Consider the following 24,184-nt stretch of genomic DNA (forward strand, 5'->3'; position numbering starts at 1 on the left):
TATCTTTGTAATTGTTACGTCTGCTTTTATGTAGTGCAATTAGGGTGGAGCTGAGGTTAATGCTAATGTTAATCGTTTTCATGTTCCTAATTTAGGCTCCAAATGCTTTCCTTCAGCAGAGATTGAGTAAGAAAAATTATTCATGCTATTGTCCTGCTGTCACATCTGTGATGTGGGCAGCTGAAATCACCCCGATGCTGGGTTTGCCCACTGCAAAGATCCTGCACGTGAGCTCTGGAGTGCTCTCCTGCTCGAACCATGCTGGGAAGTCGTCTGGCTCTTAATAGGAGCTTAATAGGATCCATAATAGGATGGGGCTGCTGTGAAACCAAGCCCTGTGCTTCAAGGGGATGGGCTTCAACCCAGCTGAATTTTTGCTGGGGCACAGGAGCTATTTGGTTCAGAGAAACTCACCTCTGAAGTGAGGTTACTCAGCTTCCTAATGAGTTGAAATACGTATTTTTGTACCAATTTAAAGTTCAAATCATACTGAGGACCAATCCGCTTGTTTTTCTTTCAACGGCAACTTTGCAGCCATCTTCTTTGGCTGGTTGCAAAAGAAACGCATGGAGCCATTTTGCTGTTGGTCAAACTTTGTTTTTTCACATTGTGCTCCGTTCACAAATGAAAGAGTTCTTTGCTGAAGACCATTTGCTTTTCCTGCAACCAAACCAAAGGGTGTGAATGGCTGCGCTCACGGAGCACCAGAGAGTTGGCTGAGTTATGAAAGAAACAACATCTGAGAGAGCTCTTCGTTTTGTGCTTCCTCCATTCAGAGCTCCAAGCATTGAACAAAACTGAGATGCGTCCCATGGGGCCAAAGCCATCCTGGGGTGGTGGTTTGAATGACTTAAGTATCTTTTTTTGGTCCGATTTGTGACTCGATTTAATTTATTTCCTCCTCTGTAAACCACAGATATGTTTGTTGTTTGCAATTAGATGGCAGGGGGAAAGGAAAAAGAAAGGAAAAAAAAAGCTTTATTTGGATTTTTAATCCGTTCTTTCTCCTTGCCTTGGCGTTTGGTGCAGTGAATTCTTTTCATGAGAGAACTGGATTGAAACGGCTGCTCAAATGGGCACGTGAGAGATGGAGGTGATGCAAGCTCGAGGATAATTCTGTGATTCTGTGATAAAAATGAGTTTGATGCCTTTGTTGAGATTGACCCAAGGTATGTTTAGACGTTGTGTTGAGGGACGTGGGTTAGTGAGATCGGTTGGTGATAGGTGGACGGGTAGACTGGTTGATCTTGATCTTTTCCAACCTCAGTGATTCAATGATTCTAATTCATTTTTCAACCAAGTCTACGTTGCATTGAGTACTGTAAAATTGTACCTTTTTTTATTTAACCCTATAAACCCTCCTCCTATTTTATTTTAGTTTTTACATCTTAAATTTAACCTACAAGAGTTGAACTTCGGGTATTCCTTCCTGCAACTATAGTAGGCATAGTGCGTCCAAAGCTGAAGGTATCTACACCTAATACGGTACCTGGTGATAGGATCACCAAATACACATAGAGCAAGACTTGTTTAGTTTTTCTAATGCAACTAATTGGAATTCATATGCCTGTGTCACAACTTTTCTGCTTTATTTAACTAAATATGGTAGATTTGATCTCAGAGTGGTTGGTATATACTGGCACTTACTGCCCAGGAAAATATTGGAGTCACCATCTCTGCAGGATTTAAGAACTGTGGAGATGTGGCACTGAGTGGGCACGGTGGGATGGGTTGGGGTTGGATATGGGGATCTTTGAGGCCTTCTTCAGCCTTAATAGTTGTACGATTATATGTTTGTTTTTAAAGCAGAGAGAAAAATTGTGGTACAAATCCAACCTGCCGCCTTCCCAAAAAGTTTTGTTTCATAGAACTCTTGTTTTGATGACTTTCAGCTGCAGCGTTGGCTTGGCAATGATATCAACGGGATGCGGTGTCGGGGTGCCAGCCCTCCTGAGGTCTGTGGACACAGCGCTCGTAGGAATTGGGCTGCAAACAGAAGTGGGGTTGGTCATGGATATTTTATTGACCTTTAAGAATGTGGCGCTGTGATTCCTTTCCTAGAGTCTGTGCAAAAATAATGCGTGCCAATATTAACCACAGTGGAAATGGGAGAGGGTTTAGTGGGAGCAAACCAAGTTCTCTCTAGGCCATTATTATAGGAGTTTAATAATGGTTTTATTAGGAAGAGCATTGCTTGGGTTTCCTTATGTTTCCTATGTTGCTGTCATCTGGAGCTGTTAGGGGCGGGTTGAGCATATAACGTGCCTTAAAACCCTTCTGCCTTATGCACGGGGCAGCATGAGCTGGTGGGTGGCAACCAGCCCACAGCAGGGGATGGAACCGTATGGGCTTCAAGGTCCCTTCCAACCCAACCATTCTGTGATTCTATGATTCTACAGCTCTGTGAAGCTGTCGGTGTTTCTGATGCCTTTAGATGTTCTCATCCTCTTGATGTTTAAAGCGTTCAGTGCTGTGTCTAGTGAAGGACTTCAGGACTGAAATCTGCAGGTCTTTTAGCAGCGCTGGCTTTCTGGTAGGAGCAGAGTTAATCACCGTGATGTATCGAAAGGAACAGTAAAAGCCTTTGCTCATAAAATAGGAGTGAAAAATGAATCAAGTTGATTTATGCAACAGCGTGATGGTATTGCTGAAAAAAACCCATGCGGACCTCAAAGATAATGGGAGCAGCACTGGGTTGTATTTAAACAAACTTTGCTGTTGCCTTTTTTTTTATCAGATAGGGAGAATTGCGTGGGAAGAAATAGTGGTAGAATCTGCGCTCCTCTATCAAGAAATCCTTTAATAGGTTTCACCAAATATTTTCACAGTGAATTGAGATTGCGGAGGAGATAAGATGATAGGGCTTAAAAAACGCCCCGAGGTTCCCATGTGAGGGATGGCAAACGTGATGTTATTGCGGAGATGAGGTGATACATGCAGGATTAATGCCTGGCTGTTTGCTTATGGGAAGCAGAGCCATGAGATGGAAGAGGTGGGGATGCCAACACTGGGAGGAGCGTTGGTGTGCGGCAATGAGAAGCTGCTTCCTGAGCAGTGATGGGATGGGTTCCATCAGTGCTTCAGGTTGGAGTTGTATGGGAGGCTGTGGATGCCCCATCCCTGCAGGCATTCAAGGCCAGGCTGGATGTGGCTCTGGGCAGCCTGGGCTGCTGGTTGGTGACCCTGCACATAGCAGGGGGTTGAAACCAGATGATCATTGCGATCCATTTGAACCCAGGCCATTCTATGATTCTATGGGAGCACCGTCCTTCCTATTGCTGATTGCATTCCTCTTTTTGTTGGGCGATATTTATTGTTTCACTTGGCTTATAACTTCCTTGTCGGCGCACGGGGGTGTGGGAGGGGGAAGGAAGTGACAACTTGCTTTCTTTGCAGGATGGTTTGAAGATCTGCAGATGAAAGGCTTGATGTAAGAGCCAGGTGTTAGTGGGAGCCATAGAAATAAAGGCACTTTAGGAAGCAATTCCTGCAGGTACAGTGGGTGAAGTAACCTGAAACACAGCACTCGGGGTGCAGCAGAGCAGCACTCAGGAAGATCACAACCCATCCAGTTTCGCTTTGTAGCATTACACACCACACTGAAGAACCCAATGCTTTTCCCTTTGTGGTTTGCAGTGGTGGTGCAGCGCTCTGAGCTCTTGTTCCTGGTGAGGAATGGTGGGAGCTGCAGGTTTGCTTTGTTTGCACAGTCACAAAGCCCTGCTTCCCCTGGAGCACAGCAGGAAGCCGGCTGCTTGGTGGCAGGGCCAGCCCTGTTTTCTTGACAGCGCTCTGACAAAGCCATGTCCACACCGAGTCCTGCTGGGAAGGGCTCCATCACCCCACATTCCTCCCTAAGAGACCCAAAGCTTTCTTACCTCACCCCGAGCCTTGTATTTTTTTCCCCATTACACCAGAATAATAATTAAAAAATTAAAAAAAAACACAAAAAACTCAGCCCTTTTCTGCTTCTTTCAGTACTGTTACATAAAGTGTTACTGTCACACCCACCGGCTTCCTTTTCGGTTCTGCCCGGCTGAGCTCGGGGTGCCTTCAATGAAGCATTTTGTGCTGGGACGTGGCAGCAGCTGGTTTTCCTACTGACACGACCAGACTCTCAATGTGACATTCAGGGCTTTAAAACACTGCAAACAGCTTTCCGACAAATAGCTGGTGTTGTTCAAAGAGCGGCATAAATAATCAAGAGGATTTTTTTTTTCTTTTCTTTTCTTTTTTTTGCAATCTCCGAGGGCTTTGCCTGCAGGGCAGCAGCCTGTTTGCATTGACAGCGCTGCAAGAGTGCTGTTTCCTGGGGGGGCAATGTGAGAGTCATAGAATGGCTTGGGTTGGGATGGGCTTCAAGGATCATGAAGCTCCAACCTTGTACTGCATGCAGGGCCACCAACCTCCACATTTAATACCAGCCCAGGCTGCCCAGGGCCCCATCCAACCTGGCCTTGAGCATCTCCAGGGATGGACGGGGCATCCACAGCCTCTCTGGGCACCTCACCACTCTCAGAGTAAAGAAAAAGGGTGAAATCAAAAGGAGGGGACTTCATGTCATGATCTGGATGGTGTCTCTTAGATTATGAAATCAGATTTTTGTGTGTTTTATGGCATCACAGGCTGGCTGTATGGCTTTAACTGATCACTGCATCACTCAGCAATCCCTGGTCTCCTAGGCCAGAAAGTCTGGAAAGAGGAGGACTTTCTTTAGTCGAGGAGGATCAGATTGGAGATCATTTAGGGAAACCTGGCATCCACAAATCCATGGGCCCCAATGGGAGCTGGTGAAAACCATTGCTGGGTCACTCCACCATCATGGAAAGGTCATGGAGGGCTGGAAGAAAGCCAGTGTCACTTTGGTCCTCAAAAAAGGGCCAGAAGAAAAACTTGGAGAACTACAGGCCAGTCAGCCTCACCTCCATCCCTAGAGAGGCAATGGAACAGCTCACACTGGAGGCCATCTTTAAGCATGTGGAGGAAAAGAGCGTGATCAGGAATAGTCAGCAAGGATTGACCACGGCAAAATCACTCTTACCCAATCTGACAGCCCTCTGTGTGAAGACAACAGGCTGGTCAGATGAGGGGTGAATAGGAAAAACGTGTTTCTAAGGCTTCCTTCCTTCCTGCCTTGCCATGCATTCCTGCTGGTGCTCATAACAGTGACACGATGCTGCTGCTGTGGTGCCAGCATCCTCTGTCAGAGACATTTCTTGGTGCTGTGCCCTGAATGGGGGACAGAGAAATGCTGCTTTTATTATTTCCAGCACTATTGGAAATATTTTAACACAATTTAGGGTATTTTTCTCTTCTTCCTTGTAATTTAATAAAAAAAGTCAGGAACATCAACATCAGAGCAGCAGATTTCTTGGTAATTTCACCAATATTATGGCTATGATAAACTATAATACATTCATTTTGCATACTGAGTGTGTACACTGAGGAGAGAGCATTTGTGCTTCGTTTTGACTCAGATCAACTCCAGCCTCATCTATTGAAATTACTTCTTCCTCCAAACAGGCTTAAATACTTATAAAAAGAGAAACCACTCCAGAATGAAGCTTAAACTGGAAAGGGAGTGCACGGTGGCTGCGGCCGTGCCACACTCAGCCTGGTGCGTGCCGTGGGTACAAATGAGGCTGGTGGTTTTGTCCTGCTGATGGATTAGGCACAGTTGCTACTGGTTACCTACACAGCTTATGTCTGCAGGGCTCTGCTTTTCAGCTTTCCCTCCCCGAAAGCAATTGCTGGGGCTGGGAACTTGATGGGATGTCACTGACAAAAGTCCAAGTATGGAAGCTCCCGCATCTCACCCAATAAAAGCAGTGTTGATGACCCAGCTCCAGCCTTTCCATATGATGAGCTGGAGAGATGCGCTCAGCTTTTATCCATCCTGCCAGTGTTGCCAGGTGAGGTGCTGGCACAGGCTGCCCAGAGAAGCTGTGAGTGCCCCATGCCCAGGGATGCTCAACACAAGGTTGGGCCCAGGACAGCCTGACCCGGTGCCTGATCTAATGGTTGGCAACCCTACTCACTAGAAACTAGATGAACCTTAAGACCCCTTCCAACTTAAGCCATTCTATGATTCCATATGATTTCTTTGTCCTTGAGTGTAGAGCTAGAGAGCAAGCACCACTCCCTTGCTTTGCTTTAGGCAACCACATGCTCCTCATCCCCCTCTGCTGCCAGAGATATCCACAACCCTTCCTCAATGCTGATCTCCAGCTCTGCACCACACTGGGGATCATTTCTTAAGCCATCTTGTGCAATACGGAGCGTGATCCCACATGCATTTTGTGAAAGCAGAAGAGGATTTTGTGTGTTGCATTGGAAAATCAAAGCCGTGTTTGGGGGAACTTGTGGTCTGACGATCCAGTCGGACGAGCTCAGCTTTCCCTGCTATTTAAATATACTCTCTCAGAATTATAATGGTGCCTGGCTCCATGGCTGTGGTTTAACTCTTTAGGAGAGTGCAGGGTTTCCCTGCTACCAACCTGTTTTCCTGTAGGCAAAACCTTCATTCAAATGGACAAGAATGGCAAGAGAAGAGGAGCAGATCAGGGAGAACAATGTGTGTTTCTTTGTTAATGCTGCAGGTTATCAGTGCATCCAGAAAAAGGAACCCAGTCTCCTTTGTCCCATGCTTGGAGCACACCGAGGAGGTGGGAAACTAATTTCTTTTCTCCTTAGGAACGTGAAGGTTTTGTTGCAGCTGCTGGTCCTGGCAGCCAGGACTTGTCTATGCACTGGTCAAGCTCCTGCCCTTGCAGATGTATCCCACTGCCCAGCCTTGGTGAGCATCTCATGCCTGACCATCCATCATATGATCTGCAGAAGCAAATTTCACTTCCTCAGTGCCTAATAAATGCAGGGGGGATGAAAAAAAGAAACACATTTAGCCCCGTTCCAGTGCTGTGTCAGGGGAACCCGATGGTGTTCCTGTTTAATCCTTCACCCTCGTGCCTCCCACGTGTTCATCTCCAGGAGGGCCTCCAGGTGGGTTTGTGTTATACGGGCTATGGAATTTAGGTGGTTGAATGTCTTCTCACCTCTTAAATACCCAGCTGTTTGCTTATAGAGATGGCTGCTTGCTCATAGGGGTTTTGTTATAATTGCTGGTCCTGGAAGCATGGACACATCTATGAGCTCCTGCTGAGATCATAGAATCATAGAAACATAGAATAGAGTGAGTTAAAAGGGACCTGTAAGGTCAGTTCCAACCCCTCTGTTATAGGCAAGGACACTGAACAAACCATAGCAGCTAAGATGGGGCACCCAGGTGAGGAGGCAGTGGTTTAAGCAGTCCTGGTTGGAGCCTTGCTTTCACCTGGGGGAAGGACATGAATGAATTTGAACTGAAAATATCTGATTTTAAATAGAAAAACCTAACACATCCCAACCATTTAAAGCAGCACTTTGTGCTTATAAACAAGGAGTGCAAAGATACAGAGGGGATCTCCAGAGAAGCAAGGAGCTTCTGCAGACCCTGCACCAATGAAACAAAGCAGACACCCCTGAACAAAACCAAGCCCTCCTTCGTTTGGTCATCTTAAGGCTGCAGGGGATTACGGTGATGGATTACAGTGAAGCCCTGCAGCTGTGTGCAACATCTGGCACCACAGTTCGGTCGTAGATTTTCCATCCATGGGGAGGTTTTGTCCATGACTTTTGACTCCAGTTTCCATCTCCAGGCTTAACACCGTGCATCCAAAGGTTACGGAATTCCCATGGTGATCATCTGGTTTCAACCCCCTGTTATGTGCAGGGTCACCAACCAGCAGACCAGGCTGCCCAGAGCCACATCCAGCCTGGCCTTGAATGCCTGCAGGGATGCGGCATCCACAGCCTCCTTGGGTGACCTGTTCCAGAGCTGCCCAATGGGGAGCCCAGTTTAACACCGATGACGGGGATGAAAGATCTTGCAGCACTGAACCCTTTGCCCAACAAAAGGTGCTGGGGAACATTTATGGTGGCCATAAAGGACTCATTGCTCTTTGAGCATTGCCGACACGGCGCAGCTCTGAACTTGTGACCCGGAGGAGCAAAGCACAATATCCCATCTACAACAATGCTGTATTTATATCCGAAGCTCAGAAATCCATCTGCACAGAGGAATGAAGAACATCCTATTGCTGTCTGAAGCTATAACCATTTTTAGAAATCTGGCTGGGGTTTGTTTCTTGCTGCAGCTTCCTGGAGGGCTGCTCCGTGTCCCGGCCCTGGGTTCGTATGCGAGAGGCTGCAGGAAATCGCCGCTGGATGAGCTGCATCATATGGGTCTGCCTATAAAACAGAGCTTGGTGCAGCTCGAGGGGCTGGAATGGAGGGATAAGAAGCACAGATGTCAGTTTCGTTTGCCCCAAAACCTGGATGGCACCAAAGTCAGGAGCTGTACCACCATCCCCATTGCAGTCCGTGTCCTCATTGTGCTGATGTCACCCCGAGCTGCTCCCAGTCAACCTGGAACGTGGATCTGTAAGGAGGACGACTGAGTCATGTGTTGTTCTTTCTTCTTTTTTTCCCCTTCCTAAGTATTTATATTCATTCAGGAAGTCTAAAGAGGAAGAGGAATTAAAAGGTTGCAAATGTTTTCCTAGGGCTGGACATGGGACCTTAGCTACTGCACTGCACATAACCCCTTGCATGATGCATTCATCAGCTCTCACACCCATAGCACAGAGCTCAGGGGTACTGTGCCATCCCCACATGCATTCAGGTAGGGTCACAGTTCCTTTGCATCCCTACTAACAGCCAGATGTCACCCAGATTGGTCTATGTGCCCATCAGGAGCCCTGAGCAACCTGATGCAGTAGTTGGCAGCCCTGCCCATGGCCGGGATATGGAACTACATGATCTCTAAGGTCCCTTCCAACCCAAGAAAATGCAAGGGAACAATTCCTGTGTGCACACACAGATATGGCAAGGGAAGGAAAGCAGGGCTGTTTGCCAAGCAAAACGATTTGTTGGGCAGCGTGTTTTCTTTACAGCTTTCTTTCACCTTTCGTTCCGGGTACGTCAGTGAGTTTTGAAGGTTGGGAACCCTTCTGTTTTATCTCTGGGTGTGTCATTGCTGCAGACTCTTATCAGGTACGTAGCAGTGAGCTAAGCCCTTCCAACAAAACCCTTGCACATAGGTTGGTGTGCTGCACGCTGGCTTAATGTGTTTGGTCAGGACTTGGTGTCTGCACCGTTTTATTACAGGATGGAAGTCCCAGGGCAGCCGAGGACAGAAATAGAGGATAGAAATGCAAGCAACGATGTATGGGAGCATTGGCACCAAAGCAAAGTGTTCAGTGCCTTGCTTAGGAGCGTAGTTGTTTTTGTTCAGCTTGGAGAAGAGAAGGTTGCGGGGTGACCTCATTGCAGCCTTTCAGTACCTGAAGGGAACTTACTCCCAGGAAGGGAGTAAACTCTTCGAAAGGGCTGACAATAGCAGGACACGGGGAAATGGTTTTAAGTTGAAGGAGGGAAGATTTAGGTTGGATGTTAGGGGAAAGTTCTTTACTAGAAGAGTGGTTATGCCCTGGAACAGGCTGCCCAGTGAGGTTGTGGATGCCCCGTCCTTGGAGGTGTTCAAGGCCAGGTTGGACGGGGCCCTGGGCAACCTCATCTAGTAAAGGTGTATGTTTGGTGGCCCTGCTGGGCAGGGGGGTTGGAGCTACATGATCCTTGAGGTCCCTTCCAACCCGGGTAATTCTGTGATTCTGTGATTCTGTGATTCTGTGATTCTGTAGTAAAGATTTACCTTCTGCAAGCTGCCAGCTTGCTCAGTTGTCAGGGAGGCAGCCAGATGCTTGCTTTCCTTTCGCCTGCTTGTTTAGCTTTGACATGCTTTTTGCTCAGATGAAAGGAGGAACATCAACAGGCGAAGCTGCAAGGAGCTCCGGTGCTTGCTGCTGTCATGCCTGCGTGGGGGTACTTCCAGTGCAGGTATAGTAAATATACCTTTATTTTTGTTCGTTTAACAAGGAAGAAGGTAACAATTGGATGCTGTCCCATTTCAGAGCAGCAATTGTTTGCCAGACTTGAATTACAGGAATTGCCGCAGTGAGTCGGAGCAGCGGCTCGTGCCATTAACCGGCTGCGTGCTCCAAGTTGGGCTCCATCTGAAGCAACTGCAGAAACTGTTTGTGGAACCCTTTAGCGTTGTGATAAGACAAGAGGAAATGGTTTCAAACTGGAGGAGGGGAGATTTAGATTGGATAAAAGGAGAAGGTTATTTACAATAAGGGTAATAAAGCACTGGCACAGGTTGCTCAGAGCGGTGGTGGGTGCCCCATTCCTGCATACACCCAAGGTCAGGATGTGGCTCTGAGCATCTGATGGAGCTGTGGGTGTCCCTGTTCATTGCAGGGTATGGGACCAGATGGCCTTTAAGGGTCCGTTCCAACTCAGACCATTCTGTGTTTCTATGATCCTTCATAGAGAGGTGGAGATGAGTTTGCAGTAACTCGTTTCTATTCATGCTTCTGGGGTTTCTGATTAAAGAACAAAACCACAGCTCAGCACATCGTACTCAGTGAACATGGTGGGGATGGGTTGGTGACCAGACTTCATCTCAGTTGTCTTTTCCAACCTTAATGCTTCTATGATTCTATGTATGAGGTACCCCCAGTTTTGGCTTGCTGACCCCCCATCCTTTGAGTATTTCCAACCTTCAAGGCAGCCCTCAATTCCACTTCCCTTCTCTGCCTCATTTCTATTCCTACTTCTTTTGCCTTGGGTTGCTTTTGCTTTGCTGTGTCTGACTGAGCGCAGCAGCAATGGGTGCTTTGATCATCAGTCCCCCATGATTTGGTGCTGTTTGCAGCCTGCAGGGTCCTGGGGGTATGCCCTGCCTCCCTGCCTCAGACCTGCAGCTTCTGGGTGCTCCGGAGAAACATCTTTTAATATTTATAATATCAAAGGGGCAAAGAAATGCAAGAGTGCAACAGCACCGAGGCTGAGGGCGTTGAGCAACCTTTCACCTGGGCTGTGTTGGTATTTCAGCATTGCTGTTGTTTGAAAATCCATCATTTTTTTTTAACTCGGTGCTCTACAGAGCTCATTGTATTTGCTCTCACCTGCGGCGTGATAAGTGTTACCATATGCTTTGCCCAAACTTGATTATCTTTAGGGTTTTTTTTAAGCACTCGTAGTGGTAGCTTAGTGCTCAGTGCTCTTCTGCAGGGTGTTTTTGAGCCAGGCAAAGTGCCAGCGCGTCTGTCGGAGGAAATACTCCTGGCTGGATCCTGGAGAATAGGAGCTCGAATTCCCTCTGAAGTGAGAGAGCTCGATTCCCACAGGTAGGATTTTTCATCGTAATGATCCCATTTGGCAGCTAAATTAGTAACTGGTTTAGGTATGAAAATTGAAAGGCTTCGGGAGCTCCCCTGGTACCAGCAGGGAGGAGCAGAACCCACAGCCCTGCAGAGGATCGTATCCTGCTGAGGATGGCTTGGATCTGTATGGTAGGTTTGATAAAACAGAGAAGATTGGAGTCTCCTACTCTTTGTTTTTCTTGCATTCACATCAGCGATTGCACCCTGGTGGTTTATTTTTATGGCAGCTTCTCCCTGCCTCCATCCACAGATCTCTGCTTCATGCTTCACAACAGGAATAGGGTGATGTCCATCCTCTTCCTCCAGCTCATTCATGGCTCCATCCCCAAGGATGACGGCAGACTGCAAACACACTGACCACAACCCTACAGTCTAAATCAGCGTAATGACGCCGCCTGATTTATGCTCAAATTGTCCTGATTTATGTGTGCTGATAACATATGATTACACCAAGCACGGGGAGCACCGTGTCCTGTTTCAACGCGGGTGTAAAGCCGCCTGCACCACGGATCTAACGTCAGTCTTTGTGTCACGTTGCCCCCAAAGCTCCAGCGGCACAGAGGGGTGTGGAACAGGAGTAACCCACAGCAGGAGGCAGGAGAAGAAAAGATTCCTGTGCTGAGATTTGTATGGATTAAAGGCAGCTTTAATTTCCCTTGGAACACTTGGCTTTCAGGTGGATTACGCGGGCGGTGGGATTTGGGCTGTCTAGCCAGCTAATGCCTGGCTTACTGCTACTTTAATTATTTTAATAAGAGACAGAGCAGCTCGATAACTGTAGGCCACTTTTGTCAACCCCGTATGAGAGGGGAGCAAATCTTAAGCATTTCAGCATGCGGCGTTATTTAGCATTAATGTTCTTGAGTAACAAACCTGCTGGTGTCGTCTGGAGGTTGGGTATTAGGAGACATTGCTTCTCTGAAAGCACTCAGGCACATTGCCCATCTAACATCTAACTATCCATGCAGCATCTTCAGTCTTTTCGTGCCCCCCTCAGTAATGTGCAAGGCTGTGCAAGGGATCTCCTAGGAGTCCAGCAGAGGGACACCAAGATGATGAAGGATCTATTGTAGGGAGCTGCTTTAGCAGGGGGTGGAACTCAATGATCTCTTGAGGTCCCTTCCAACCCCTGTGATTCTGTGATTCTCTAATCAGAGTCAGCACAGATCACCTGCTTTCATTGCTTTGAAAGTCCCGGTTGTGTTAAGCTCAAAGAAACACCACCCAGATTAGTTTTCTGCTGTCAAGTTAAAAATCATTCTGTGTGCCCATCAGATTGAAGTGTTGAGTCTTGTCTGTTGGAGCCAATGTTTGAGGCGGGTGAGGAGCAGCAAAGATCACCCAGGGTTTGTGCTGAGCTCCCTGATTCCTTGGCATCAGGTGGCCTCAAACGCTGAGAGGTGTCAATAGGTGGAGAAAAAAGGCATTCATTTAGTTAAATATATTCAACTCCAATTTTAGAATTGCTTCAGGTCTCTAATTTTGTACTCGGTAGCGTCAGCTCACAGAATGGGATTGAGGAAGGGAGAGCTTGGTCCTGCAAGGAGCCTGCTGCTGCATCAGAGCTGATGTAGGGCAGCAAACAGATGCAGGGAGCCTTTGGGCTGCACTGACCCTATAATCTATGTCTGAGGCTGCTTGGATCTGGGGAAACCCATGGGTACAGACCACCAGAAGTCATGGTGATGGATGTGCCTCTTTCATAGGGGTGGGAAAAGATGAACATACTCTGAACCTCTGCATGCCCAAAGTTCCTTCCTCCTGTCCCCAGATGTGCCTCTAGCTCGGCCAGCAATGAAAAATGTCACTTTGCACATGGATAAAACAGAGTGAAATTGCCTCGCTGGCAGCGGGAGTAATTTTGTTGTGCAAAGATCTTGCAGAGTTGTAACTGTTTGGTATTAAAATCTTGGTGTTTCTGGTTTGTTTGCAGGGGCACCGCTGGAAGAACCTTTATGGGCTCCTAATGACATGCAGGTGGACGATTTGCTTACGATAATTAAGGTAAGAAGAAGCGTTATTAATTTTGGCATCCTGGAACGTTCTGTCTATCTGAAATAAAATGGAGCTCACTGGTGGCAGACCGGTCTATTTTAGGGCTCAGCACACAACGATGGCAATTTGGAGCGGCACTAAGGCAATAGCTTGTTGTTTTAGAGCAAAGTGTCCCTTTAAACACAGTGGGAGGAGGGAAATCTTATTTAAGAATTACCTGAGAACACAGCTAAGTGGAAAAAATCCGACTTCCTCCCCCAAAGGATAATAAGGTCTCTATTGGTGTAGCGTTGGAAAGGGCACGACTCCTGTTTGGGAGCACTCAGCACAGGGATGTTTTTGTTCTGCTGAAGCCCAGTGGTTGGGTTGGAATTCAGGTTCTAACTAATTCAGGAAAAAAAAAAACACAAAAAAAACCAAAAAACCCAAACCCAACCAAACAAAGAAACCCTAAAAATATGTTTTATTAGTTTATTTTTACCATCTTGAGCTTCTGTGGAAAGCTGGTCGGGCTCCAGATGTGGTGAGGGAGTACTCCGTCCTTGATTAATGAAATAGAGGAAAATCCCTGATCTTAAAAGCAGTGAACTATTGGGCAAAATTGGAAAGCACTGTAGATACGCTCCAGGACCATCTACACGCTCCTGAGCTCTTAAAACACTTCAATTTATGAGCTTGAAAAGATTCCAGGCTCCATGTTCCCACCAGCACGACCAGCTCCTGCCATGTGCCCGTACCCAACACGTAGCCAAGTTTGGTGAGAGCCTCGATGAGTGCAACGTCATGGGTTGGATGGTGCATTTATGAGGGCTGTAAATGCTTTAAGAAAGTGTTTTGGGTGAATATAGAGCGTGTTATATTTGTAGTCCTTTCACAGCAGCGTTACCTTACATCCTAATTGGGGTTTAAGCTTCTTTTTAGTGCTGTGGAATTGGTGGTTTGCTTGTTTGGTGTTGCCGGGTAGTTTATTGGCAGAGGAGTTGGAGTGAGAGGGGGAAATTCAAGCTGTAACAAGAACAAATTCTTTTAATGCAGGTTTATGGATCTCAGATGTATCTGTACTTTTTGTTTGGCTTGTGATAAGATGCACTCCTGTGGAATTTGCTTGGAGCAGGGATTTGCATGAATTATTATTTCTTACAAAATGAACATCTGTGCAAAGCATTCTCTTTGTGTTCTGCTGTACCGGAGCACTGTGAGAGGGGTTTGGTGCCTGGGTGTAATGGTCAGCAAAAGCCAAGAGCTTGGGTGAAAGCAAGATGTCATGGTTGAAACAAAGCTGCTGAAATCAAGGGGAAAACTGCTTCCATACTGGGCGGACTGGGCTGTGTGACAGCATCCTGATGTGTGTGTTTATTTTATGCGCTGACCTCTTTCCTTCTCATCCCAGCATGGTTTTTAAAAAGCCACATCCCCCGGTTAGGGGGAACCCAGGTCGATTATGTTTGACCTCTCGTTGGAGTTCAGCTCCATCGCTGGAAGGAACAACTCCATCAATGGCAGGAACCGCTGATTGAAACAGTATGGCCCGAAACACGTAGGAAATGGGAGTAAACAGTCATTATGGACGGGCTCTTGATTTGGCAATCAGATCATTTCATCTGAAGGGTTTTCGTTTCTCTTGGAGAGATCTTCCTATAAATTCCTAATTAAGCACATTAGGTACAGTGTCATCAGCCTGTCTTCCAAAAGCTAAAAAGCTGACATTTGGAAGAAACCTTCGAGCTTGCAGACTCAAATTATCCAATATTGAATGTCATGATGTCTCACGGGCATAGGAAGAGCTACGAAAGAATCATTTGAAGCTGGAGTGACTTAAAACTGGGTTTCATGTTCAGAGGTTGGCTTTTATTTTACTCAGAATTCTCACTTGGAGGAGAACCCAGATGTATGTAGAAGGCAACAGATGTGAGGATGTGGTATTGGGGGATGTGGTTTAGTGTCGCACACAGCGTGTCAGGTTGATGGTTGGACTTGATGACCTTGAAGGTCTTTTCCAATCTACGTGGTTCTGTGATTAAGGATAGCACAAGTGGTGTGTTTGTCTCGGCATGAGCTTTTCCATGCCTTAGAATCTATGGGCGAGCATGGTCTGCACTAGAACCCCAACATAAGCTGCTCACCACCTTCAAACCACCCATGCCCTTCCCTGTGCCTCTCCCATCTGTGTCTGCCAGCATCTTTTGGGAGGTGGGAGCCGAGACGCCATGCCCTGTGGATTTGCACAATAGCTTTAATGCGTGTGGTTTTCTTCTCGCCGTCACCAGCAGCGCTGATCGCCGAGCTGATGTTTCCTGCGTTACCCACAATAACTGAAAGATCTTTCCTGAGAGATAATAGTCAGTAATTGTGGTTGGCTCGCCCCTCTGGTATGCGTTCCCTTATTAACTTGAAACTTAATTTGTTGTCAGAGCGCAAGCAGGGGAGGTTGTGAAGAGGCACCGTTTGCTGCAGCCGTTGGTGGGGACTGAGGAGATATCCAGGAGCTAAGGGTTGTTAAGGGACGTCTTCACAGCTTTCCTTTGTGTGCTGTGTGTTGGTTTGATGTCCTTATGCTGTGTGCTAAACCTGCACCCGGTGCTGGAGGTGAGGTCTTAGCAGCACAGAGCAGAACAGGACTCACCCTTCCCTCGCATGGTGGCAGTGCTGGGCCTGCTGCACCCCAGGGTACGGTTGGCTCCTCTGGCTCCAGGGCACAGCGCTGACTCACATTCAACTTGCCTCAACCAGAACCCCCAAATCCTCAGGAAGGATTTGTGCCATTGTTTGCATTACCTGGCAGCTGGAAGCAAACTGCAGGAGAAGCAAAGGGGAGGTGGCAGGTCAGGATCCAACCTCGTCCTTCACCATGTGCCACATGGCCAGGAAGAGCTTCCTTTGTCTTCAGAGCTCTTCACCTTGGTGGCATTTGCAGTGGATGGTGACCAAGCTGGAAAGAACAGAAATCGCAGATCCTCAGTGGTCGTGCTCCTATGTCCAAATTAGTTTTGCTCTTTTACCCAAACAAGCTGTGGGTGCCCACATCCCTGGAGGTGCTGGGTGGGCTTTCTGATCCCTTCCAACCCAGCCATTCTTTGATTGTATGGTTCTAAGTCTCCACGACCCTTCATATTTCCACACTGAATTTGACGTTGCTGATGCACGCCGACTTCCTGTCCTGTTACACGCCAACAGCACCCAACCATCAGCACTGAACACGCGTTGCCAGCACTGGGCTGAGGACTTGAATGAGGCAGGGCTGCATGCTGGGACCTGCTGGCCATACCTGGAGCTGCTGCCTATAAACAGACATCCCTCCTCCCTTCCTCTGCTGACATCAACCTCCCTGAATGGCAGTTTGTTCTGCAAACAGGTTTCCTCCTGCAGGTGTTTGGGAGGACCCGATCTCAAGCAGCCTGCACTCTGCTTGTTAATTTCTCTCAGCAATCGGTGCACAGAATGCAACAGCTCTTGTGTAATATTGAGAACGGGTGACTTTGTTATTTTCTTCTTGCAATCCGACCTTGAAAACGTTTGAGCCGCGTGGGGCAGGAAGCAGCAGCAGGTCGGTGGTTGCTTGCCCTTCTGCAGCAGCCACAGCCCAAACTTTCAGGAGGGTTGAGCTGCCATCTGCATCCTGTGCACAGCTTCTTGGTGCTGTTTCTTGCTGAGTTTTGAGGGTTTCCTCAACATTGTGTCTGCACTGAGGTCAAGCAGCAGTAATTACCTGCACTCCTCCGGTTGTGTGATATTGTGTAACAGAGGTGAGCACACATTCCTTGGAACCAGAGCTTATCATGGAAAGAGCAATGGGAGGAGATGACAAGCTGAGGAAGTGAGAACACGGAAGGGAAGGAGTTGGGTCTCCTTAGTCATTGCTGTAAGCTGGATGTGCCTCTGTAGGATGGAGCAGCACGGTGCTTCCTTGCTATTAATTCACCCATTCCTGCTTGTTCAGGGCAATGCTTGGTTGGGGACCTGTTCCCTTTTCACACCCAGTCATTTTGGAGGCAAATAAATATACATATATGTATTATGTGGATGTACATTGATGGGTAAGGCAGACTGGAATAGTTACTCTCTGGAATAGCAGTGTTTGCAAGTGCGGCCATGTTCCACCTGTGACAATGTAAGGTAGATGTGGTTTATGGGAAGCAATATCTGCTAGCAGGTAAGCTACAGCAGCTGGGGGGAGGTAGACGAGCTTTTGATGCGTAAATCCTCCAGTTCTGAGACAAAAAGCTTCATCAGTCTTACCCAGAGAGCCAACTGCTCTGAGCCTGATCCTAACACGATAACCCTCAGACCGAGAGAGAAGCCAGCTGCTACCCGTGGAGCCGAGGAGAGAGGTAAATTATTCCTGGTGCAAGGAGGAAGGATAATCTGGGGGAGGAAAGTGATAAAGGGAAGCTTGCTTTTGCTTGACTGTTGCTTGTTGACAGTGAATTTAATTCCCAGGCTTGCATTTTGAATGCATTGCGTAGATACCTGTCAAGCTCGATGTATTTGCAAGGCGTACGCCCTGTCTCTGTTATTTATCCAGGTGCTTCTGTGCAGGCTCTGGTTTCATGTGCACGCTGCACTTGGGGAAATTAATATTGCAATCTGTGGGGTTTTGCTGCTGCAGGGAGCATCCGTGGCAGCATTGGCTGAATGTCTGCAAACCTCACAGCGTGGAAGTGAGGTGCTGCCATTTGATGGTGTTGGTCTGCGTCCTTTGATGAGCAAATCAACAAGGTCAAGGAGCTCCTTGAAGATCTGGAGAGAGGGAAAAAGCTCTGGAAAGTGAAATGTGTTGTGCTAGATGGAATTGATATTACGAAGCTGTGCTAGGGAAGCAAGGAGTATCCAAATGCATTTGTTTTTGCAGTGCACTTTGTGTTTGGGATGGCATCTGATCTTCCATCTGGGCTTCTGAAATGTAGGTGGGAATGAGCAGGAAGGTCTACAGAGCATTCCTACTCGGCTGCAGGAAAGGGAGATGAGATGAGACAGCAGGAAGGGTGGCTCAAGGAGGAGCTGAAGCTGAGGAATACAGTTGGTGTGATCAGGAAAGGCGCTCAGGACTTCTGTATGGTGGAGCCCTATATTTGCAGGACAAGGGGAAATGGTTTTAATCTGAAGAAGGGAAGATTTAGGTTGGATATCAAGGGGAAGTTGGAGCTTGGTGATCCTTGAGGTCCCTTCCAACCCAAGCCATGCTGTGATTCTGTGATACGCAGAGGAGTTGGACTGGATGACCATTCAAGGTCCCTTCCAACCCAAACCATTCTATGTTTCCATGATACAGGGAGGGGTGCATTGCTTGAGTGCTTTCTTTCCTTGGTGAAGACAGGGGTTCTCCCTCCCTTGTCTGGACCAGGTGTCCCCTTGAGGACACAACTGAACCGTGCCCGAAATTACAGTTGAAAAAGCATTCTGAAACTACAGTTAGAATGGATCGCTGCCTTCAGCTGCGTGGGCGTTAACCGCGCGCTCCGGGCCAGCTCAACATGTGTCACCGCTTGGAAAACTGCTGATCTTGAAGAAAGGCAGCACCTGCAGGGAGAGCTCAGCACCACCAGGACGGGGCTGCGCCTCCTGTTCGGCCGGATGAGAGCTGGTGTGCACGGTGTGCATGATGAAGATTTGTTTCCCCAGGTAACCGAGCACAGGAAATTAATTTTCAGAGTCATTAAGGTTAGAAAAGGCCTCTAAGATCACCAAATCCAAACCCAACCCATCCCACCGTGCCCACTGACCATGTCCCTCAGTGCCACATCTCCATGGTTATGGAGCACCTCCAGGGATGGAGACCCCACCACTCCTTGGGCAGCTGTGCCAATGTATCACCTCTCTTTCTATAATACCCAACCAGAACCCATCCCCTGGCACAACATGGGGCTGTTACCTCTCATCCTATGCTATGCCTCTGCTTTTCAGCCAGGTGCCCGTGGACGATCAGCTTTGCCTCCTCTTCTTGGTTGCTCCTTCCCCAATTACACCGCTTTGCTTTGGGGGCGGATGTGTTCATTTTTAAAAGGCTTTCCTTTTCCTGAGCACGAGCCACAGGCTCCATCCAACCCCTTTTAATAGCTGTTCCATTACTTTTATGTGTTTTGACTACAGCCTGAAATGTATCATTTGGGAAGATGTTTTAGAGAGATGCCCACTTTCTCTCCTCGATTAACTGCTTTAAAACATCTTCTCCCTGGTTCAATTTTATTTGACCTTTAATAAAATAGATAATATCTGCTAGACACTACTTTGTTCATCCCTCAGGCAGGTGTTGAAGAGTTTTCATTGTTCTTAAAGTGGCTGTTGCTGTGCTTTTTGAATGGCTGTCAGCTGGATGAAGATGATGATTAATCCTATCAAGTGCTTAATTGGAAGTGCTGTTAAAGCAATGTGGTGCAGATCATCACTGAGACACCCAGGTTCACCTTTGGTCCTTGTTCTGTGGTTTGAGCATCACTGCTTTGCAGCACAGGATCATCTCTCATCACCTCCCTCAAGTGGAACAAGATGAGTCAAGGAAGGTGGACAAAACAAGGGGTGGAGACTGGCTGGGGACCTGTTCTGAAAGCCACCATCTCCACCAGCTCATCTTGCATTGGAATGGCTTGCTCAAAGAGGTGGTGGGTGCCCCATCCCTGCAGACACCCAAGGTCAGGCTGGATGGGGCTGTGAGCACTGATGGAGCTGTGGGTGTCCCTGCTCATTGTAGGGAGTTGGACCAGTTGGGCCTTTAAAGGTCCCTTCCAACTCAAAGCATTCTATGACTCGGTGATCCTGCTGGCCCCGCTCCTGTCACATCAGCACCCTATGCACTGTTGTTCACTCCTATTTCGAGAGGGATTTACAAAGGCTCTGAAGTGCTTTAATTGCTCTGAAGCATCTGAATATCCCAATCAGTGTTTATTTGCAATTAAAGTCTTATAAAAACATTGTGAAACCTGAACCGTCACCTCCATCCTGCTTTCCTTTATGGAGAATACCAGGCTTTGATCATCTCCTGTCCCTGTAGGTTACAACCATCTCCTCTCTGCTGTGCGCAGGTTGAAGCAGCAGCAGGGCACGTCTCAGCCCTTCCCAGGGCCAGCCCCTGCTGTGAGATGGTACCAAGCTTCAGCACTTCAAAGCAAGGTGTCAGGAATGTATAAAGAGCAATTACAGATTAATCTGCTCGTGCGGGTGGGTGCCTGCCCCCCTCCTGACTGCACTGCAAATTAGTGGTTAAGTTGAGCCCCGCAGTGCAGCTATTTATATCTCCAAGGGCTGAGTTATAGCTGTGTAGATTATATCATCCGTTTGTTTAATCCCTTTTCCTTTTTCTGTCATGCTTTTGACCTCAGTGATTTTCCAGGCAGCGAGTCGCATTCAGTGGTTTGCTTGTGATGGAACAGCCCATTGGTTTTTATCTGCAGGAAAGGGGAGGGGAATTGGACGGCTTTGTCTGTGCTGTTTTATTTTCTCCTTAGCTCTCCCTTACTCAGTCCCTTTTTCAGAACACCTTTACAAGGAAGGGGTTCAGATCACTTCAGATGCAAAGGGGGGTTTGAACTGGACGGTCCTTAAGGGCCGCTATCCCATCCATTCTGTGATCCTGAGACTCGCTTGCAATGCTCATAGCCTGTCTAGGGCTTTTATTTTCCCTCGTAGGATTTGAAACATCAAGGCTATGGGACAGCCTCTCCCTATGCTGCTCCTTAAGGGCATCATCAGTCCCAAAAAGCCTGAGAAGGGGTGGCTGCTGCCCAGCCATTGGTGTCTCCTCCATTCCCACCACCAAGGAGTGAGCGGTGTGAGGGAGGGTTCTGTTGCTCTTGGATTTATTGGCTGTGATTTTGCAAATAAATGCTTTATAATCACTTCCTCGCCGCTCCTCGCAGCCAAGAAAGCGAGCCGTGCAGAGAAGGAAGGGCAGGCTGCCTGCTTGTGCTCCACATTTCCCCTCCAATTTGCATTTCCTATTTCCAAGACTGCTTTATTACGGTCCATTAAGAAGTGGCAGAGCGCTCAGAACGTGTATTTATTCTTACAGGTCTCTCTGATGCATATTTTAAACCAAATTCCAAGCTTGGCACCTCTCCATGACTTCCTGACTCTTCTTTTGCTCGTTGCAATTGGGACAGCCGTGCACTTCCCAGAAGCCATCAGAAAAGTAAAGGGCACAGGAGGTGTTGACACGCTGAGGTCAGCCGAATACTTTTAAGTATTAGACCATGCCGTGCAAGGGTGGGAAATGACTCTGCAAACAGAGAGCCCTCCCGCAGCACGAGCTTCCCAGCCATCCCTCTGCACGGCAGCTCCCACCTGAGCTCCCTTTGGCTTCCATAGAGTCATGAAATGGTTTGAGTTGGAGGGTTCTTCCTTCTATCCAGTCTCAATCTCCCCCATTCTAGTTTGAAACCGTTCCCCTTGTCCTATCAACTCAGACCCTGCTGAGGTCTCTGTCCTTTCTTACAGCCCTTCTCTAGGCACAGTTGCATGGCAAGACGTTGGTGTAGATAAGCCCAGCATGGCAGTTCACCCTTCATCTTTCCTCAGTGCTTCTCTTCTTTGTCCTTCATTTTCATAACCACTGGCTGCCATTTGGCCATAAGTCAGCATCCTTGGTGCATAGTTGGTGTGTTGAGGTGAAGAGGCTGTTGCCTGCTGGTCAGTCTAAAATGGAATTAGGGGTATTGATCAGACAAGGCTTTGGAGCCTGCGTTTCCATATGCACTGGGGCTGCTGTAGCCAGTTAGACGTGTCCAATGGGATGATCCCTCTCTCTCTCCCCTTATCCTGCTCCATCCCCTTTTTTCTCTGCCTTCATCCCTTCTGTCTTTAAGAGGAGGGGGGGAAAGGAAAAGAAATTAACTTGAATGTTTAGAGGGAAGGTGTAATTATGAGCAGTGGGACCAATTTAAAAACGGAAGATGTCAGAGAGACTCAGGCTTCCTTTGACATCTTGGGTTGTGGTTGTTTTTTTTTTTAAGAGGATAAAAGGAAAACACACTAATTTATTCCTAAATTGTAAATTCCTTTTTAGTATTAATCTGTTTAATTAGCGTAGTTCATAAATGCTCATATGCGGGGGAGAGATGGGGGCTGCCAATTGAAATGAAGATATTTTCAAGGGGAAAGTGTGATAGGAAAGGCCTCCTGGCCTCGAGGTGTTTTAGTCTGAAGGGAGAAATAACATCCCAAGAGAAGAGGTGGAAACTCCATTGCTTTGGACTCCTCTGAGTGAATCAGGATGGAGTATTTGGGGAGCTGCTGGTAGGGAACAGCGCTGTGCTGAATGGTGGGTAGGATGAGATGATCTAATCGATCCGTTCCCTGTCCAGGTCATCTGGATTTCATTTCCTTCCTCTGAGAGGTCTGGGAGGGAGGTGGGCTGTTGCTGCTGGTATTAGGGATTGGATTAAAAACTAGCACAGGTCGCAGCCATTTGTCACAGGGTTAATGTGTTTCTGGGCTGCGATTCTGTTACTCCATAGTATTTTAAATTGGAAAAGATTTGTTAGCCTTTGCTCTGGCTCTTTCTAGATGTAGAAGGGTGTAACCACCATAGCAAACAATTGCTCTTCTGAAACAGCAGTTGAAGCATCTCCCAAAACTGGATCATGTCAGTAGGGTGGCAGCTCTGGAGCTTAGCAACTGAGTGCTCTTCCACTGAGGTTTGAATAGTTTTTCCTATTTGTCCTAAGGTAGGAGAGCATTTAGGAAGGAGATGGATTGAAGTTTGGTTTGGTGCTTGGGGCAGGGAAGATGAGGGTTGCCGTGCTGGATAAAGCAGCCACATGGGGAGCTGAGGTCTGTGGTGTGCTTCAGCAATAGGATGCTGGGTTTGGGCATTCGACCTAATCCCATAGGGCTCGTATGGAGAACCTGTACAGGGAAACCTGTTATTTAACCTCAGTGGAAAAAAAATAAGATTATTCATTACATCTCTGAAGAGTATCAGCAGCACTGCAGCTGCTGAGTTTATAGTTATATTTGTCCTTCAAACATCAGTTTGGGTATACAGTATATTACCCCAGTGCTTGCATGTCTATTTTTGAGGCCATATGAGCTATAATATCCATCTTCAGTTGATCCTCTGTTATAGGGCTCATATTCCCTTGTCTCAAGGGTGAGAAATTAAACCAGACAGTGGGCATTTCTATCTCGGATGTCCTTTCCTAACCAAGACTCCAGAGGTTTCCTGTGGGTCCACACTTACAAGCAGCACAGAGCACGTTCATCCCCATACCCCAATGGGTTTGTGCTTGGGAAAGGCAATGGTTTTTCAGTAGAAAAGGTCCTTCACAGCAATTTTAGCCCCCTGACAGCTTTAATTCCTTCTGAGTTCTGCCACTTGTGAGGGATGGCAGAAACTGGATGCCGCATAATCTCCAGTCCCCTGCCAGTTTCTGCACGCCTCTTCTCAGTAATGAATCCTAAATATTGTTTTAAAAGACACTTTAATCCTCCATGGCAACAGGAGGGGTATTTTTCTGGTCCCACTGTTGTATGAATCATAGGATCATTAAGGTTGGAAAAGACCTCTAAGATCCCCAAGGCCAACTCCAGCCCATCCACCATGCCCATAACCACGTCCCTTGGTGCCACATCTCCATGGTTCTGGAGCACCTCCTGGGCAGCCCAGTAAATATCACTCCATATTAAATATAATATCATTAGAAATGCTGCTATGGTGTTTTCCTCCTAAGTTACCCATTCCCTTGCAAGTCCCAGGGGTTACAGCTTTCTTGCTACATGAGATTTAAAATGTGAGTGTGAATATAGCTGAAGATCGCATGGAAATAATCTCATCCCTTTTCTCCTCCCCTGTGTGAGGAGGCAAGGTGTGTGTGAAGGGAAAACCATTGCCAAATGCATGGGAGTTTACAACTTGGCAGAAAATAATGGAGCAA

General features: G+C 47.4%; 1 protein-coding gene across 6 annotated transcripts in view; it reads left to right on the forward strand.

Annotated features, from left to right (window-relative positions):
- Positions 1-24,184, forward strand: part of PTPRA (protein tyrosine phosphatase receptor type A) — a 78,272-nt gene that overhangs the window by 21,637 nt on the left and 32,451 nt on the right. For 3 of the 6 annotated variants that reach the window (XM_032444355.2, XM_085545887.1, XM_085545883.1), the window contains exon 3: positions 13,258-13,328. The exons of 1 other annotated variant lie outside the window; for it this stretch is intronic. In XM_032444355.2, the coding sequence (XP_032300246.2) occupies positions 13,296-13,328 (33 nt within the window). In that variant the 5' untranslated portion in view covers positions 13,258-13,295. Of the gene's footprint in view, positions 1-9,742; positions 9,934-11,191; positions 11,289-13,257; positions 13,329-24,184 lie in introns of those variants that run through there. 2 more of the 6 variants (XM_085545884.1, XM_085545885.1) reach the window with 2 other exon arrangements.

Source organism: Coturnix japonica, chromosome 4, assembly GCF_054131305.1.
Source record: "Coturnix japonica strain WE chromosome 4, WE-NBRP24, whole genome shotgun sequence".
Lineage (NCBI taxonomy): Eukaryota > Metazoa > Chordata > Aves > Galliformes > Phasianidae > Coturnix > Coturnix japonica.